Below are 18,222 nucleotides of genomic sequence, written 5' to 3'. Positions count from 1 at the left end.
ATTTTCTTGTCCGCTGCATGGAAAGGGCTCGGCTTGAATTCTTCCCGGATGTTTCTGGTTGGTCCCCTCTCAAGTGCTAACCAGGAATGCAGGTGAAGCCCTTGGTATGTGGCAGCCGAGAAAATTGCCTTTCAGAGCCCCTTTGTGCAATGGTTCTTTTGTCAGCCAGAAACAATTGGTTGTGACCATCTACCTGGGCACCCTCTACTCTTCAGCAGCCTCAAGGCCAGGCAAGGGGTGGGCGTGCGGCGCTGGTTCTCTCCTCGGCAGGGGGGAAGGTGAGGCAGCGGCGGGGCAGAATTTGTGAAGTGGTGGAAGTGTGTGAGCTGTTACCAGAGAGTCTGACCTTGTCAAAGCAAATAACACAGTTTCCATCTTCCAAGGTCAAACAGAAAATGGCGACTATAAATAAGAAAAGGAAAGTTGACAGTGAGGGCCGCCGTTTCCAGGAAAGGTGGAAAGTGGAATTTTTTTTCACTGAAATACGGAATCGCTGTGTTTGTCTGATATGTCAAGAGACTGTGGCCGTTTATAAAGAATTTAATATCAAAAGACACTACCAGACAAAACATAGCACATATGACAAACTAACAGGGCGTGACCGCAGTGAAAAGTTGAAGCAACTTGAAGCAGTTTTAATGTCACAACAGCGATTTCTCACAAGAGCCCGTGAGTCAAATGAAAATGCCACAAAGGCAAGCTATGACGTGGCAATGTTAATTGCTAAAAATTGCAAGTCTTTTGCTGAGGGTGATTTTATTAAAGAGTGCGTTTTGAAAATGGTTGAAAATATCTGTCCCGAGAAGAAGCAAGAGTTTGCCAACATTTGCCTGGCTCGTAACACTATAGCACGGAGAATTGAAGATATTTCATCAGATATTAAGAGACAGTTGACGTCCAAAGGACAGGATTTTGACTTCTTTTCAATAGCCTGTGATGAAAGCACAGACCTATCTGACACAGCTCAGTTGCTGATTTTTTTGAGAGGGGTGGACGATGAAATAAATGTGACTGAAGAGCTACTTGACCTCCAGAGCCTTACGGACCAAACTAGAGGAAAAGATTTATTTGTTGCTGTTAGTTCCGCAATAGATGACATGAAACTGCCCTGGAACAAAATTACTGGGATTATTACTGATGGGGCACCTGCTATGGCTGGTGAACGAAGTGGCTTATCAACCCTAATCTGTAACAAGGTGATTGAAGAAGGAGGCAAAGCTATTAAACTCCATTGTATCATTCATCAACAAGTTCTCTGTGCTAAATATCTCAAATATGATCATGTTATGAAACCGGTTGTAAAGACTATTAATTTTATTCGCGCTAAAGCTCTGTACCACCGCCAGTTTAAACAGTTTCTACTGGACATCCAGGCTGAATATGAAGATGTTTTATATCACAACGATGTAAGATGGCTCAGTCGAGGGTCTGCGCTGCAGCGTTTCTACTCTCTCAGAAAGGAAATAAAAGAATTCTTGGAAACAAAGGGACAACCGATGCGAGAACTATCTGATCCTATTTGGCTGGCTGATTTGGGGTTTCTAGTTGACATAACAAAGCATCTGAATGTACTAAACACGAGTCTTCAGGGAAAAGATGCAGTGGTGAACCAGCTTTATTCACACATCAAGGCCTTTGGAACAAAGCTGCAACTTTTCCAAAGGCATTTGTCACAAACACAGCCCAATACCATACATTTCCCAGCATTGCAGGAAATAATGAACAGTTTTTCACAGGACAATATCAGTGTGCAAGTGAGCAGGTATGCAGCAGACATCGCATCTCTGGCTGGAGAGTTTAAACGGCGCTTTCAAGATTTTGCAGCTATTGAAAAGGAGATCAGCCTTTTCTCCTCTCCATTCTCTGTTGACCCCGATGATGCTCCAGATCAGCTGCAGCTTGAGCTCATTGATCTGCATTGTGACAGTGAGTTACGCAGTCGTCAGCAACAGCTCTCTCTTGTGAACTTTTACCGCCAACTAGATAAGGGCAGGTTTCAGGAGATTCGGACATTTGCAAAGAAAATGCTGAGCTTGTTTGGCTCAACATATTTGTGTGAGAAGACATTCTCTACTATGAACTTTAATAAGAACCGTGTGAGGACAAGACTAAGTGACTCACATCTCCGTGACATTTTGCGTATCAAAACCACTGCCTTTGTACCAGACCGAGCCTATTTGCTGCAGTACAGATCTCAGTTTCACCCTTCACATTAGTGCAGGTAAGTTTTTTTTAAAATTTATTTAAAATACATTGTGAAAACTCAGCTGACAGTTGATCTTAATGTTATAAAATGAAAAGTATGCCATTTGCAATTAACTTGGCATAAAATAATTCATTTGCATTTAATTGCAATTGTTCAAAGAATGTTCGGAAAAATGTTCGGCCCTCCAGCATGTTCACTTCATCCAATCTGGCCCTCTTTGAAAAAAGTTTGGACACCCCTGCCTTAAAGTCTCTATTAGATTTGTTGGTTTATGTTTAATTTTATTGCCTGGGTTGTTTAGGTTTTTTTTTATTTTTCATTTCATTTCAGTTGTATTTTAACAGCCAGACATTAAATCAACTTTTTATTTTAATATTTTTTATTTATTTATTTTGGCATTTTATCACATTGTTTTTTGATGTTTTTGTATGTTTGCTTTATACTGTCACATACTGGCTCAAGGTTGACTCAGCCTTCCATCCTTCCGAGGTCGGTAAAATGAGGACCCAGATTGTTGGGAGGGGCAATAGCCTGACTCTGTAAACTGCTTAGAGAGGGCTGTAAAGCATTGTGGAGTGGTACATAAGTAAGTCCAAGTGCTATTGCTATTGCTATACAACAACTAAAGAATCTGATTTAAATGTAAATAATATATAAATCTGACCCTATATAGCTAACAGTGGCTTAATCTCTGGAATAATCTGCCTCTAAGAAGGATAAAGGTTTTTGTCTATGTTTTATTTACCCAAACACAGATACACACCCCTTATCTATACAACCAGATAGAATTGCCTTGAACACCTTCCTCCAGTTTTCCCTATTCATAGGAGGATGGAAAGAAGATTTATCCTGGACAAGGGGTCTAATGAACTGAATAGGTCTTTGTCTCTGAAGTAAGCAGGCATATAGACTCAGCAGAGTTGCTTAATGCTTGGAGAAATCCGTCAGTGGACTAGCAATTCTGTATCTAATAAATTCAACTTTAATCCCCACCATTTCTAGTTAAAATCATCCAAACGTTGCAGGGACCAGGGCTGAGTCCTGCTTGAGAGGCAAGGCAATCACTCACCAGCAGACAGAACACCTCATTTCTAATGTATGGGAAATTCATCTTTTCAAGATAAAGAATAGCCTTGGTCGAAAATAGTTTTATTTTAATTTTGTGTAGCACAGCCAGTTCCGAGTAATGCTTTTTATTTATTAAGATGTCATTTTAAACAGTGAGGTCCTTTGAAAAAACAGATGGGTCACATGTCTAGGCTCAAAGCAAAAAAACAAAACACCTCCAAAGGGATCCAAGCAGCTGGGAGCAAGCATCCCTCTCAGCAGAGGCTCTCCATCAAGCCACTTGCTCTGTGCCCAAAAAAGGAAATCTGTGTAATGTCTTTCAGTTGCATGCCTTATAATTAAAATTCACAAGCTTACCAAATATCAGGAATGGCACTCAGTATACCATATAAGCAGACATCGTGCTTCAGCAAGTTCCCCCCACGTTCGAATTTTGCATAAATTATGCAGCTGAAATAAAAATTGGGGGACCCTGGAGAGGGGTTTGGAACAGAAAGACGGTAAGCTCTGTTCAGCTCAAAGAAGTTGCTGGATTTAGAATCCTTTAATTCTAGGAGAATGGCTTGTTCACCTGACTCAGGTTTCTAGGTCTGGGCTCATAAGTACTAAATTGATTCAGAGTCTATCCACCCTCGAATCAGGGCATCAGCTTATACTGTCATTGGGCTGGCTTTGAGTGAAGCCCTGCACGCTTCAGCAAGGTATCAGATAATAAAATAATACTATGATAATAGCAATAGCTCTTAGACTTAAATACTGCCACACCACATAGTGCTTTACAGCAGTGGCCCCCCAACCTTTTGGGTAACAAGGATCGGTTCCGTGGAGAGAGGTTTTTTCCATGGACTGTTTTCGCGTGCTGCCTACATCTGGCGGGTGGGGCTTTGCTTGTTTGCGCGGCTCAGTTGCTGGCATACCACACATGAAGGGTTAGGGACCCTTGCTTTATAGCATTCTCTGGGCGGTTTATAATGTCAGAATATTGCCCCCAACAATCTGGGTCCTCATTTTACCGACTTCGGAAAGATGGAAGGCTGAGGCAACCTTGAGCTCTGTCAGAATCAAGCTGCAGGCTATGAGCAGAGTTTCCCTGATAAGATACTAGGATTGCAAGGGGCGATGAAATCAGAACTTTCCCGATGTATCACCAGAACATTATGCCATCAACCTGCTGCAGATGTGAAGATCCATTAGAAATGTGGCAGAGCCATTGCTTTGACACAGAATGCTGGGACAGGAGCATCCATGCCTAGTCTCATATTTTGGGGTGTGCATTTTAGGGGGAACTAAGATGAAGGCCAGGGCTGTTTTTTGACGACTACAGGATACAGAAGGTAGTTTGGAGGTTTTCTTTATGCTTTGAAAATGATGTTCTGCTTATTTAAAATTTCCACTACAGATGCTTTTTTAATTTTTCCTAGTACAAAATGGTAAGAGACAATGCCCCAGCTTTTTAGCAAAAGAAACTCCACAGGCAGCCAAAGTGGGATTTAGGGAGCAATGCTTATTGCACACTTTCAGGCTACACCTACCTTTCATCAACAGAATAATACTTCATCCAACAAAGGTCTTTAGTATTGTTTCCAATAACAAGGTTTCTGAATTAATAATAATCTATTCCATGTCCCCAAATTAAGTTGTATTGTCATTCTGTGTAGGAAATGACTAGGCTGAGCCTGAGGGAGGGGGTCAAACATGTTATCAGTCATGAGTCCCATTGCACCCACAAGAGATCTAAATCCAGCCCATCTTGAATTTCTTCTACCTTTACCCACTGCTGATTTCCTTTGGCCATTAGTAGTTCAAATTTTTCTAGACAGCTTAAGTTTGCAATAAACCCATTTGAATTGCCTGGATCTCCTGATTTCACTGGCACTTGACATTCTGCTCCCAATCATATCACCCTACCACTAGTATAGAAACTCCACTAGGGAGACTGTTGCTCAAGTCAGGCAATAGGGCACTTCTCTGTGAGACTGTCAATAAGCTGCATGATCAAATCCTAGAGAGCATAACATTTCTCTTTATAACTGTCTGCATCCCGTGGAAGGAGTTTTGCTTGTTTGTGCGGACTGGTTGCTGGCATGCCACGAACCGGTACTGGTCCACGGACTGGGGGTTGGGGACCCCTGTAGTAGAGTCTAGTAAAACAAACACATGCATGTATGTTTGCACATATTTAGGTAACAATAGGTATGTACATGGGAATAACAGAATATATAACCCCCCCATAAACACAAACTCACTGTGGACTCTGTATTCATGGTTGATATTTGTAGCTTCCTGAACTTCAGAGCTGCTTTGACTCCTCTTACACAACACGCTTAAAGCTCAACTACTTATAAACATTTATTGTTCTTAATTATATGAAAATATAAATTTTATCAGATTTAGTTGCATTGGACTGTTGTCAACTCTAAATTTAATTTAAAAAGGAGTATGAATAGGATGTTTCTTGGCCCCTCTTTGTGAGAAAGATAAATGAGGATAGATGATAGATAGATAGATAGATAGATAGATAGATAGATAGATAGATAGATAGATAGATAGATAGACAGGCAAGCAGGCAGGCAGGCAGGCAGGCAGATATTAGATGGATGGATGGATAGATGCACTCATAAAAATATACTCATACACACCCACAAAACACACACATACACCTCCCACACATACACACACTGACCAATTAAACATCTCCAGGAATTGATTTGCATGCCCAAAACTGTCTGAGAAACATCTATCTGTCTTACTTTATACCAACGATACTCCAACCCTACCATTCACATAGATCAGCCCCAGAAATGATCTCACTGCCTTAGCCCAATATTGTGGCAAGGAACAGAGCTATAAACAATCAACAATGAAAGTTATAGTATTTTCTAACACATATTCACTTCTGGATAACCAACCTATAGAGCAAATCTAGAGCTTCATATATCAAACAATATATGGGGTTGTACATGAAGTTGCTCTTGAAGACCACACAGAAGTTACAACTGGTCTAGAATGCAACAGCAATACAGTGTTGGGTTGTCTCTAAGTTTGTTCATATTACACCCCTGTTGTTTGAGCTGCACTGTCTCCCAGTTTTACATATATATGTTTCATTCATACACACACACACACACACACACACAGAGAGAGAGAGAGAGAGAGAGAGAGAGAGAGAGAGAGAAGGACAAATTAGAAAATTAGAAAAAGATCAACAGGATAGTTATAGTTATATTCAGATATAATAGTTATATTCAGATATAACTGGGAGAGAATGCCAGTTCTGAGACAAAGAATTCAGAACAACTACCTTCATTTGCAAAGCAACAATAAACTAACGCTCTGAACAGACCACAAATAAAATGAGACTTGCACTTGAATTCACATATCATACCAAGCTGTACAATAATTGTTCTGCAATAATTGTTTAGTGTAATCAGGGCACTCAGCTATTTGCTTTCTACACTTGCATGAGGACAAGACAGCTTAGCTTTTTCAACAGACTTTTCCAGCATACCAAGACTATATGGGTGGGGGCTAAGCATTAGAAAGTAGACTAGAGAAAGACCTGGGTTGGAATTTTTACAAAGTCATAAAGTCTACTGGGTAACTCTCGGGAAATATTTGGATTATTGCGATGATGAAATAATTCCATGTACCTTTTTCTAAACTTCTAGGGGAAAGGGTACAATACAAATGTTCCATCTAGAATAATAAGAATTCAATACAACATGTATACAGTTTAGAAGACAGGAAGAATTAACAAGATAGTGCCCCTTTGAAGAATGATTAAAGAATCTATGCTAAAGAATGCATTGAAACAGAGATGTCAAAAATGTGACACCATCAATCAAAGGGACAACATTAGACACTTCAACAGGATATGTCATTGTATCAAGACCATTCACGGAAAAAGGTCATGAAGACAATGGATAGAAACAGCTAATTCTAACTTAGTGAAAAACAGTAATATCTACTTATTTAGTTGATTGTGGTATTTGTCTGGCACAATTATCCCTGTATGCAAATAATCTTCATCTGCCATAATAATCCCCACAGTTAAAACTTGATGTCTCATGGGTTAATACTGGAGTATACATTATTATTGAGGGATGCGGTGGCTCAGTGGGTTAGGGCACTGAGCTTGTCGATCAGAAGGTCGGCAGTTTGGCAGGTCGAATCCCGAGTGCTGCGTAGCAGAGTGAGCACCTGTTACTCGTCCCAGCTTCTGCCAACCTAGCAGTTCGAAAGCACATAAAAATGCAAGTAGAAAAATAGGGACCACTACGGTGGAAAGGTAACAGCGTTCCATGCGCCTTTGGCGTCTAGTCATGCTGGCCACATGACCACGGAGACGTCCTCGGACAAGCGCTGGCTCTTCGGCTTTGAAACAGAGATGAGCACCGGCCCCTAGAGTTGGAAACAACTAGCACACATGTGCGGGGGAACCTTTACCTTATTATACATTATTATGGGTGACACCAATGTCACAGTTTCTTTCCCAGTTAAGGTAGCCTTGTTATGTATGGGCATGGATACCCAGCAGGGGAAGTTTCCACAAGTAGAGACTCATCATCCAGTATGAGAATTTAAGTTTTCCCATGGCGGCTTATAAATATTGGCCTAGCTCAGTCATAATGCTAAAGATTGATGTGGTCTGTTGATGGATTAACCACAATATTTTAATATTTGCACATAATCCAGGATTTATTTTAATCACAGTTTATCAAGCAAGGAAAAAGCCAGGCAGAGTCAGGATTAGGGTTCATCCCTCACATTAAGGTATAATTAATTGGGTTTGGATTTTGGTTTACCATACTTAAGCCGTTTTTCAGAACAGCAAACTATTCACTGATTACTTGCCCAAATTTGTGCTTTGTTTCTTTTATTTCTTTTGTCAGTAGTCCACAAGATGGGCAACTTCAAAATCCAATCAGGAATAACTTTGATGGTTCCTTGATTAGGGTATAGTTTGCTACCTGTTTGTCAGGTGCTGACCCTTGCTTTTCTGAATGTGGCCTGCTGGAGGGGATGGGTTGTGGTCTCTTTGTTTCCTTCCTAGTTTATTTTAATTTTCTCTTGTGTGTAAATGTGGTTTGTCTCCATGGTCTATTGATGGCTGATTTGTCTAAATGCCAAGCTTCCAGGAATTTTCCAGCATTTTTGGATTTGACCTGGTGAAAGATGCTAACTCAAAAGGAGAAAAACATACCCCCACCAAAACTGGCAAGGCAAGCTACAGTACTGCATATAAACATACAGCAAGTTCCGCTGATGATGTTGCCTATTGGGTAATGAAATGTCTGAAAGCAAACAACCAACTAGAGAGAGAGAGAAAGAGCTCCCTTTTTGTCATACGGTGGAGAATGTCAAGATCCCATATGCCCAAATTTCAAAGAAACTCTTGCTGATCTTATAATAATAATAATATGCCTATTATCTGAGAAGCGTTATTTTGCCTTTCTACATGTTGCTCTTTCACATATCTCTAATTTAATTGATATATAATTTCACACATTCATTTTTAAAATGTAGGTGCAGGACTAATAAATGTGCCCTGTGTGCTATGCATATGACCACTTGCATATATAAACATTTTAGATATCGTATTTTTTTTCATTCATTCTTCATTATCTTTTATCAACGATTCATTCTTTTTATCAGCAGTACAGCCTCAGTCACTACATTCAATTTGTCGACACTTTTTAAACCTTCTGGAAAGTTAGAACATTCATAACAATACTACTTTCTCTCAGACTTAGGAAGGAGGCAATACAGAATACAGAATAACAGAGCTGGAAGGAACCTTGGAGGTCTTCTAGTCTAACCCCCTGCTCAAGCAGGAGACCCTATTTCAGGGGTGTCAAACTCAATTTCATTGAGGGCCGCATCAGCATTGCGGTTGCCCTCAGGGGGCCGGGTGGGTATGGCCAGGGTGGGTGTGGCCTACTGGGTGGGCGTGGCTAGAGTGCGTATGGCCTACTGGGTGGGTGTGGCCAGCTCTACATCATTCGCATCAAGGGTGCCTATGGGGGCCTGGGCAGGAGTGGGACAGATCTGAGGGTCTCTGGCAGGAGGAGGGTCTCTGGGCCAGGGCCAAGGCAGTGGGGGCCGTTCCCTCACTGTTTCCAGGATGGCTTTGCGGGCCGCATGAAACCACTTCACGGGCCGGATCCGGCCCCTGGGCCTTGTGTTTGACATGTCTGCCATATACCATTGCAGACAAACCGCTGTCCAATCTCTTCTTAAAAACCTCCAGTGGTGGCAAACCACTTCTGAAAAGCCTTGTCAAGAAAATATCAGGGACTTGTCTAGGTAGTTTCCAAAAATTGGACACAACTGAACAGATCTGTCTGTTTGTGTCTATGTCAACGTAGATGGTAGAGGTAGAAGTAGTGGTAGAGAACAGACAGGGATGATTAAGAATTGAAATAGATAACACACTTGAAACAAGAAAACCAGTTTGGTGTAGTGGTTAAGGCACCAGGCTAGAAACCAGAAATCATGAGTTCAAGTCCAACCTTAAGCACAGCTGGGTGATTATGGGCAATTCATTTTCTCTGGGCTCAAGGAAGAAGGCAAATCACTTCTGAAAATCTTGCCAAGGATACTGCAGACACTAGTTGAGACAGTTGCAAAGAGTTAAGACTCCCTTGAAGGGGTGCACACACATGCACACACACAAGAAAAAAAACTTTGAAAAAAGTTTTCCTTTCTTCACCCTTGTTAGTAGGATTTCACCTCCTCTTCTTCGAATCCCTTAATATTGAAGCAGTGATAGTATGGGACTGTCCAGGAATTAGCACCTTCTCAGGTAGCAGTACAGTTTTGTTGAAAAGACAGAAGAGCTTCTTGTGTGTACTTTGGAGTGCCAAGTCTACTGTAGCCTGCAGGTCAAGTGCTACTCTGCACCAGAATAGTGTACAATAGTCCTCGGGTTACAACAGCAATTGGGACCAAGAATTCCATTGCTAAGTGAGGTAGTCATAAAGTATAACATGTGTCCACATTGCTAAGTCCCAGATACTATTGTAAAATGAGGACTGCATTGGTCATTAAGTAAGGATCTCACATGATCACAACTTCTGACTCCCTGCCAGCTACCCACTGATTATTTTGTGGGAAGCTGGCTGGGAATGTTGAAAACTGGGACACTGTAACAGCCAAAACAGTGAGGATTCATCCTTAAGTCTCCTTCATTCAGAGCCATTGTAACTTTGAATGGTCACTGAATGAACAAATGGTTCTTACCCAAGGACTACTTGTAAGTGGGATATACTCTAACACAAGTATTCCCATGGTCAAAGCTTCATGAATGTATACTACAGGAGAATCTCTCATGTTTTCTAGTTCAGGTAACAGAGTTTGGCACAAGGTCTCTAAGACACAAATCAAGGTCAGGTTGATGTGATACTAGACCACCCTCATGTTCCTCAATGGACAAACAAGAGCTCCAGAGAATACAGTAACATTAGCAAGGGCAAGACAAATAGTCTAGTTCTGATACACGCTCAGAGTTTTCCACTGCATGCCCTCACAATTGAAAAGCATTAACTTAGGTTAAACGATTCGCTTTCCCAGGGCTGTGCGTGTGACTCAGCGACTCTTTTGCATGATATGAAACATAAACCATAAACAGATGGATTTTCCTTTGTTCAGAGGTAGGTGATATATTGTACACAGCCTTTCCCTTCACAAAATCCAGCAGTGTGGAGGGGATTGCAAAAGAAATGTACTGAAGAGCCTTTCCATTAGTTATGCAACCCTAGCTGAACAGATACGTGTAATTCCTGAAAATGCTGATTGGCTGTCACAGTCGTGCCCAACAATCCCGTACCACAGATTCTTCTACGAAAGTCCAGAAAGACAAGCGAGACTGTAAAATCCAGTTGGTTGAGGTAACATCAGAAAATCACAGTTCCCAGGAATTTTAAACTTGAAAAAAAAACACAACGATATAACAACAGAAGAACAGTAGAACAAGAGCAGTCTTGTTGACTGTCTAAGCAATGGCTGGAAATGTTCAATTCTCATCTCCATCATGAACCTACAAAGAAAGACACACCACCTCTGCCATCACCTGTACCCAGGTAGGGAACCATTATCATCTGCCCCATTAAAAAAAAGTCCAGGCGAGGCACGTGCTGAATGCAGAGATACTAAAACGAATTTTTATGAAACGGTGAAAAGTCCCTGAGCTAAAAACTTAATGTTTCACCTTAGTGAAGAAGAATTCATTGATCCGTTCTACCATTTCAACTAAAGAATCACTTCGTCAGTCAGTTAAATGTCAATAAAACTATTCATAGAGCATTCCAAATAAAAATGTTCATTTATTTATTCTCTTCTCTGCGACTCACTGCCACCTCAGTCTGTATGGTTTCTCTGGCTAAGGTTAGACAAAAATAAGTCTTGCTGATTTCAACAGGATATAAGAAAACCTGAAAAACTGCAGCCTGCTCGCAAATACTCAGCTGAATGACATTGATGGAGGGCAGACTAATGATGTCTTTCCACGTCAAGCTTGAAGAGATTACTAGGCTGTTAGGTGAGGACCAGTAACAGCACTAGTAGATGCTTGAACCTACTAAATTCTTTTCTTCCTCTCCACTCCATTAATCTAGGTGGCATATGGTGGTTGGGGGGCAGCTAGGAAGAATGGAGCATAAGTTACTATTTGGAAGAAAGATATATTATTGACACTGGAAAGATATTAATATTTGGTTTCATTAACTGCACAATCCTAAACAGGTCTTCTTAATAGGCCCACTGAATTCAGGTAGGCATATTTCCAGCCAGAAAGCGAGTATGAGAATGCAATCTAAATATTACAGCCTTCTAAAAGCATGCATTAAATCACAAGCTGAATGAAGGTCAGCTTGGTAACATATGCAGTTTGGCTACAGTCCTATGGTGAGATATGCATACAGGTCCTTCAGTTGTAGGAATCCAAGCCAAATCCTAGCTTTTCCATTTAACATTTAGCCCAGTAGTTCCTTAGGTCACTGGAGGAAGTTCCCATAGGTGGGGATAATGAAGAAGTCAGTAATGTGAAAAGCAAACTTTAGGCCCTCCCAAGTGATTAGTGGTCATATTTGTACAACATGCCTAACCAACGGTTAATTCAAACACAGTTTATTCAGCCCATTCCCTAGGTTCTGTTAATTCACTGAACCCTCCCAGGATGGAGGTCACACAACATGCTATGTTAAAATATGGTTAGCCGGTGGGTGATTAAAGGTACTATGCAAATACAATGAAATCAGGTGGAAACTCCAAACGCCCCTTATTTCCTGCCGTTCTTCAGTAAGACATGTTACAACCTCCCGGGAATATTTCTGTGGGGGGAAAAAAGGGCACACTATTGGGACCAGTGACGGGAGCAGGCAAGGGGGCAATTAAGCTGACTTTGTAATAATGCCGCTTGGGTGTGTGTGTGTGTGTGAAAGCCCTAATAAGCAGGCATATACCTAGAATGAAGGCTACTGCTAAGCTTGTAAGCCGCCCCGAGTCTTGGGAGAAGGGCGGGATATAAATGGAATTTTAAAAAGAAAAAAAGAAAAAAAAAGGGGCACAGCTCATTCCAATCGGGCTGGCCCAGGAAAACTTCGGGGAAGGGAAAGGAAGAACCGCGCAGCCCGCTCGCCGGTCCCGACGTCGCTTGCAGCCTACAAGCTGACTTTGTAATAATGCCGCTGGTGGGGGGCTGAAAGCCCTAATAAGCAGGCATATACATAGAATGAAGGCTACTGCTAAGCCGCCCTGAGTCTTCGGAGAAGGGCGGGATATAAATGGAATTAAAATAAATAAATAAATAAAATACAAGCGAAGGCTCCCGCAATCCCCCTTCCCTGTCTTGCAGACCGGAGCCCCAGAATGGCACCTGTCAGGTAGGACGGCGGAGGAGGAAAGAACCCGAGGACCCCACCCCAAAGGCTGTGGAGGTAGGGCCAGCTCTCCCCACCCCTTAAACGCTTGAAAAAGGGCGAACGAGCCCACAAATCGACTCGCCACCCACCCCCACCCCTCCACCCCACCCCTCCCCTCCCCCCCAACCCGCGCTTGAGCCCAGCCCAGCAGCGGGATTCCTTTCATCCGAAGGAGGACACCCGATCGCCGAACCCACAGGCAGGTCCGGCCGCAGCAGAGCAGCTCCACGCCGGCCGGGCGGCTTGTTGGGTTCGCCCCCAACGCCGCGTCGCGACTCCTTTGGCAGCCGCCGGAGTCCCTTCTTCGCCCTCCCCTCCCCTCCCCTCCCCGCGACCCCGCCGGTTCCCTCCCTCCCCTCTTGCTTCTCACTCACCGGCTGCGGCGTCTGAGCGGCCAGCCCGCTGGCCTGCCCGGGCGCAGGCGAGCAGCAGGAGCCCCAGCAGCGAAGCCAGGACGCACAGCTGCCCGGCGCGCAGCCCTTTCCTGCGCCGCCAAGCTTGGCCCCTCTTCGGCGGCGGCGGCGGCAGCATCTCAACGGACGGCGCGGTGCGGAGCGGAGCGCCCCGGAGGAGGATGCCCCGGCGCCAGCGGCCGGAGCGAGGCAAAGAAGCGCCCGGGCAGCCCTCTCGGCCGTCGGGAGCCAGCCCAGCCCAGCCTCCTTCGCCGCTCACGCCGAGCCGCTTCCGAGCGCTGTGGCTCGGAGGGCGGCCGGCTGCTCGGCGAGGGCGAGGCGCTGCGCCATAGGCAGGGCTCCCCGGCTGGCGGCTGCTACGCTTAGCGCTCTAGCCGGCCTGGCAGCGGTGGAGATCCGTCGGCCGGGGGCCCCCTCTCGCCCATCGGCTCCGCCCCCTGCTCGAGGCCGGGGGCGGGGGCGTCTTGGAGGCCGCCCCGCCTGTTGTCGCCGCCTCTTCCAGCGAATCCCGTTCTTGGAGGGAACCGGGGGACCGGCTGGGGACAACCAGGGAGCCCACGCCTCGTGGCCGCCGCCGGAGCCCGCTTCTGTCCCCCTTAACGGGGGTTTTATTTGTTCAGGGACGGATATAATGTTTTAATTGTTTTTAACTTTTGTATTTTTGTTTTTAATCACCCTGTAAACCGCCCTGAGTCCTTCGGGAAAGGGCGGTATATAAATGTAATAAAATAATAAATAATAAATAATGGTCCAGCCTGGCAAAGCCTAGGGCAGGGGTAGGCAACCTCGGCTCTTTTATGACTCATGGACTTCAAATCCCAGAATTCCTGAGTCAGCTATGCTGACTCAGGAATTCTGGGAGTTGAAGTCCATGAGTCATAAAAGAGCCGAGGTTGCCTACCCCTGGCCTAGGGGGACCGGAGGAGGTTTGGGCAAATTCTCCACGGCTTCATCCGGTAAATAGGGTGCGCTTTCATTTGTCTCCGGGTTTCGCCTCAACCACTGCTGCGTTTTAGATCAGGCAGCAAAAAGTAACCCTGAGCGTGTGCAGAGTGCTGGACCCCGATCCCTGAAGGAGGAGGCTCCTGTTGGGTGGCTTAATTATTTTTTTTTAACCAGCATCTGTTGAGAGTGGTAGTTGAATATGTGAACTCAACTGACATGGAAGAAAGAATCTGACCGAGGGGGGAAAAAAAAAGCTGAATTAAGAGGTGAATGGCGGTGAGGATGTGGCATCCTGTCTGCAGTCTTAGGTCATAGCTCATTTCTACCTAAGAGTCATCAGGCAGTCATCTCAAATCATCTTGCCTGAACCGGCTCTAAGGTAGGATGCCTGGTCCCTAAGCAATTGTGATAAATGTGGCTTCCGAAGAAGGAATTCTGCTTCTACTTTCCCCCCCATTTTATTTATTTATTTATTTATTAATGGGATTTATATCCCGCCCTATCTCCCGAAGGACTCAGGGCGGCTAACAACAAAACATATAATAAGTACAGAAATTAAGATAAAAATAAAATTAAAATCATCTGTGCAATAAATTAAAATTAAAAATTAAAAATAAAATTTTAGAAAAGGATTGTGATTTACTTTTGAATATCAACCCCAATAATTCTATCCCTCTCCTCAGGTTATCTTTTTTGTTTGTTTGTTTGTTAAGCATTTAGTCACCTAATTGTAGTCAAGATTCTTGGGATTATTTTACAGCTCTACCTTGGCCTAATAAAGTTCTTGCTTTAATATGTATTTGTGATTAAAAAGAGAGGGTGTTGTTTTCATTTTATTGCTGGGCTCATTCAGCTTGCATAAGCAACACAAGCAGTGGAGTGAGATCACCAGCAGCATGTGAGATCCAAGAGGAATGCCTGGGAATCCTTTGCTGTGTCACAGAGAATACCAGAAGCACCATTTCTAGCCTGCACACAGATCTTACTCCCTGATATTTTAGTGCCGCTGTAAGGGAAGGTGGAGGGTGAGGAGATCGGGGTGATTCCTGTCTCTCTGTCTGTCCAGATGGCTTGATCTGATCCATCTTCAAAGGAAGATAATAACTTCCACAAAAATCCCTGGGGAACATAACAGACATTTATGGTTGAATGGCACAGACAGTGACACAAAGATGACTATTAGCCATAAAACTGAAATTTGTTTCACTTGAAATAATTGGCAACAACAGAATGACCTTTTGTCTGAGAAAGTTGGTGGCAATTGACCAAACCAGGAGTAGGGAGAGAGACTTCTGTTACCAAAAGAAACGGGAGTAAATTGCTGCAATGGGTTACAAAAACACAAAAGCTTTGAAGTTTATTCCTTCGTGTTTTTTCTACATATTTAAAAGCACATTTCTTCTCAGAGGCTCTCCATAATGTAAATACACCTATAAGCCAGGTTTTTGCCCACATATGGTTAAAACATGTCTTCAGAATATTCAGGATTACGCTTACATTAATAAATGACACGGACTCACTATTGAAAGCCAACTATTTGACATTGAAATAATCAAAGATAATTGGCTGAAAAATCTTTCCCTGGATGGAACAGAGAACAGATCCATGGCAGATGGAATAATTGCTAGAACACATGGGCTCTCAGCCTAAGAAAATGAAAGTATATATATATATATATATATATATATATATATATATATATATATATATATATATATATATATATATATACACACACACACATATATATACATATATACATATATACACACACATATACACACACACATATATACATATATACATATATACACACACATATATACACACACATATATACATACACACACATATATATATGATCTTTGGTTATTCGAGTTTTTTCCCACGTAGAATTGAAGGTGTAAAAGCAACGTTTCGACGAAATCCCATCCGTCATCATCAGGCTGGTGGCTTCAGCTTCCTTCTTCTGGGAGAAGCATGTGGTAGTGAGCACAAACACCCACGAAAACCTCCGAAAACATATATATGTATGTATATATATATAAAATGCAAAAGTGACACAAAAATTATAAACATGCGTTCAGCCTGACTGGAAATGCTGCTAGTGACCTTCCATCAGAGACTTATTGCTATTGCATAAATAGCTCCCAAAGAGAACCAATAGCCTTGCAAAGAGAGACACCTCTGCCTGTACCTTGCCATCACAAAGACGTGACAATAAAAAAGATTTCAGTTTCCCTGTTTCAGTATTCAACCCTGCAGTAATCCCGCCGGGTCAGCACCAGGCATCCCTAATCATAGGCTTTTAAGTAATGGTATTTCAGATTGGAAACTTTGCAACCTTAGTTCTCAGCAGCCCTTCCAATCTTACCAGGGTTGTGCCAGCAACTGCCTGGGTGGTGTCAAGTAAGGTCAAAATGCCCTATTTTTAAATCAGAAATGTTTCGTGCATTTCTACATTTAAGTTCCATTCTGCATTGAAAATCCCCTCAACTTACAACCACAACCCAGACCAGAATTTTTGTTGCCAAGTGAGGCAGTTAAAAGAGTTGAACTCAGTTTTATAACCTTTTTTTCCCAATGATCATTAATAGAGCCGCTGCAGTTGTTAATGGAAATCATGCAACCGTCAAACAAATCTGGCTTTTCCCCATTGATTTTGTGGTGACCCGGGATGCTGCAGCTGTCGTAAATACACACTGGTTGCCGTGCACCCAGATTTTGACCACTTGACCGCTGCAACAGTCATAAGGGCGAAGGCTGGTTGTAATTAACTTTTCAGTGATATTGTAACTTCGAACTGTCATTAAACGAATGCTTGTAAGTTGAGGACTACCTGTATGTGATGAAATTTGCCAACATAAAGATTTTCCTGTACCTTTAAAGGGTTGTTCATACACTAGCAATGACTACCATATCCTAATGGATAAATTGGCTGAGTTGGTTATTAGACAGGCTGCAAAGCTTCCTTGGACAGGTGATTTCAAAAGCTGGTGCAGTGTGACAATTGCTCCATGCAACGGCAATTCTATTACAAAGTTGTACAGGGACAGGATTCTCTCCCTCTCTTTTATTATTTTGGATTTTTAACGTTTTCAGTGAAGCTGTTTCAAGTGAAATCCAAGATGTGAAATTGAAGTGGGACTGACAGCCATCTCTTTTCTTCTCCTTTTCTTCAAACTCATGTGAGACAGAAGATCTGACCTGGTCAGGGTCTGGGTGCAGCAATGAACTAGTTGCCTTGAAGCTCCATAAGCCAAAAATACTCTTGATATGTGTAGTTCATCTGCCCAGCTGTGTGTGCTAAAGCTGCTCTGAAGGCCTTTTACTAGGCATGTGCTTTTGATTCTCAGAAAAGCTCAAATATTCTCTGGGTTAATGTAGTTTGGAATAGATGTTTATTAAGATAACTGAAAGATCTTACTTATTTCTGACCCTATTCAAGATCCTGCATGGAAGTATACAGTAAGTTTTCAATGCACCGTGGAAATCTGTCGTGCTGCAATTTGCTACCATGGCTGCCACATCAGAAAGTAAATAAAAAAGTCAGGAGGGAAAATTGAAAAGGCAACTGATAGTTGCTTATGAAAACATTCCTTGATTGAGGATGGTAGGAAAGAGGAATATGGGATTCCGGGATTAATAAGCTTGACTGCAACTGAGAATG

General features: G+C 42.8%; 1 protein-coding gene across 2 annotated transcripts in view; it reads right to left on the bottom strand.

Annotated features, from left to right (window-relative positions):
• Positions 1–14,321, bottom strand: part of SLC24A3 (solute carrier family 24 member 3) — a 197,260-nt gene extending 182,939 nt beyond the window's left edge. For both annotated transcript variants that reach the window (XM_083358336.1, XM_083358337.1), the window contains exon 1: positions 13,569–14,321. In XM_083358336.1, the coding sequence (XP_083214462.1) occupies positions 13,569–13,725 (157 nt within the window). In that variant the 5' untranslated portion in view covers positions 13,726–14,321. The remainder of the gene's footprint in view (positions 1–13,568) is intronic.
• Positions 14,322–18,222: the final 3,901 nt, after the last annotated feature.

Source organism: Vipera ursinii (genome assembly GCF_947247035.1).
Source record: "Vipera ursinii genome assembly, chromosome: 3".
Taxonomy (NCBI): domain Eukaryota; kingdom Metazoa; phylum Chordata; class Lepidosauria; order Squamata; family Viperidae; genus Vipera; species Vipera ursinii.
The sequence above is the reverse complement of the archived record's forward strand: the minus strand, read 5'-3'. Positions and strand labels throughout refer to the sequence as shown.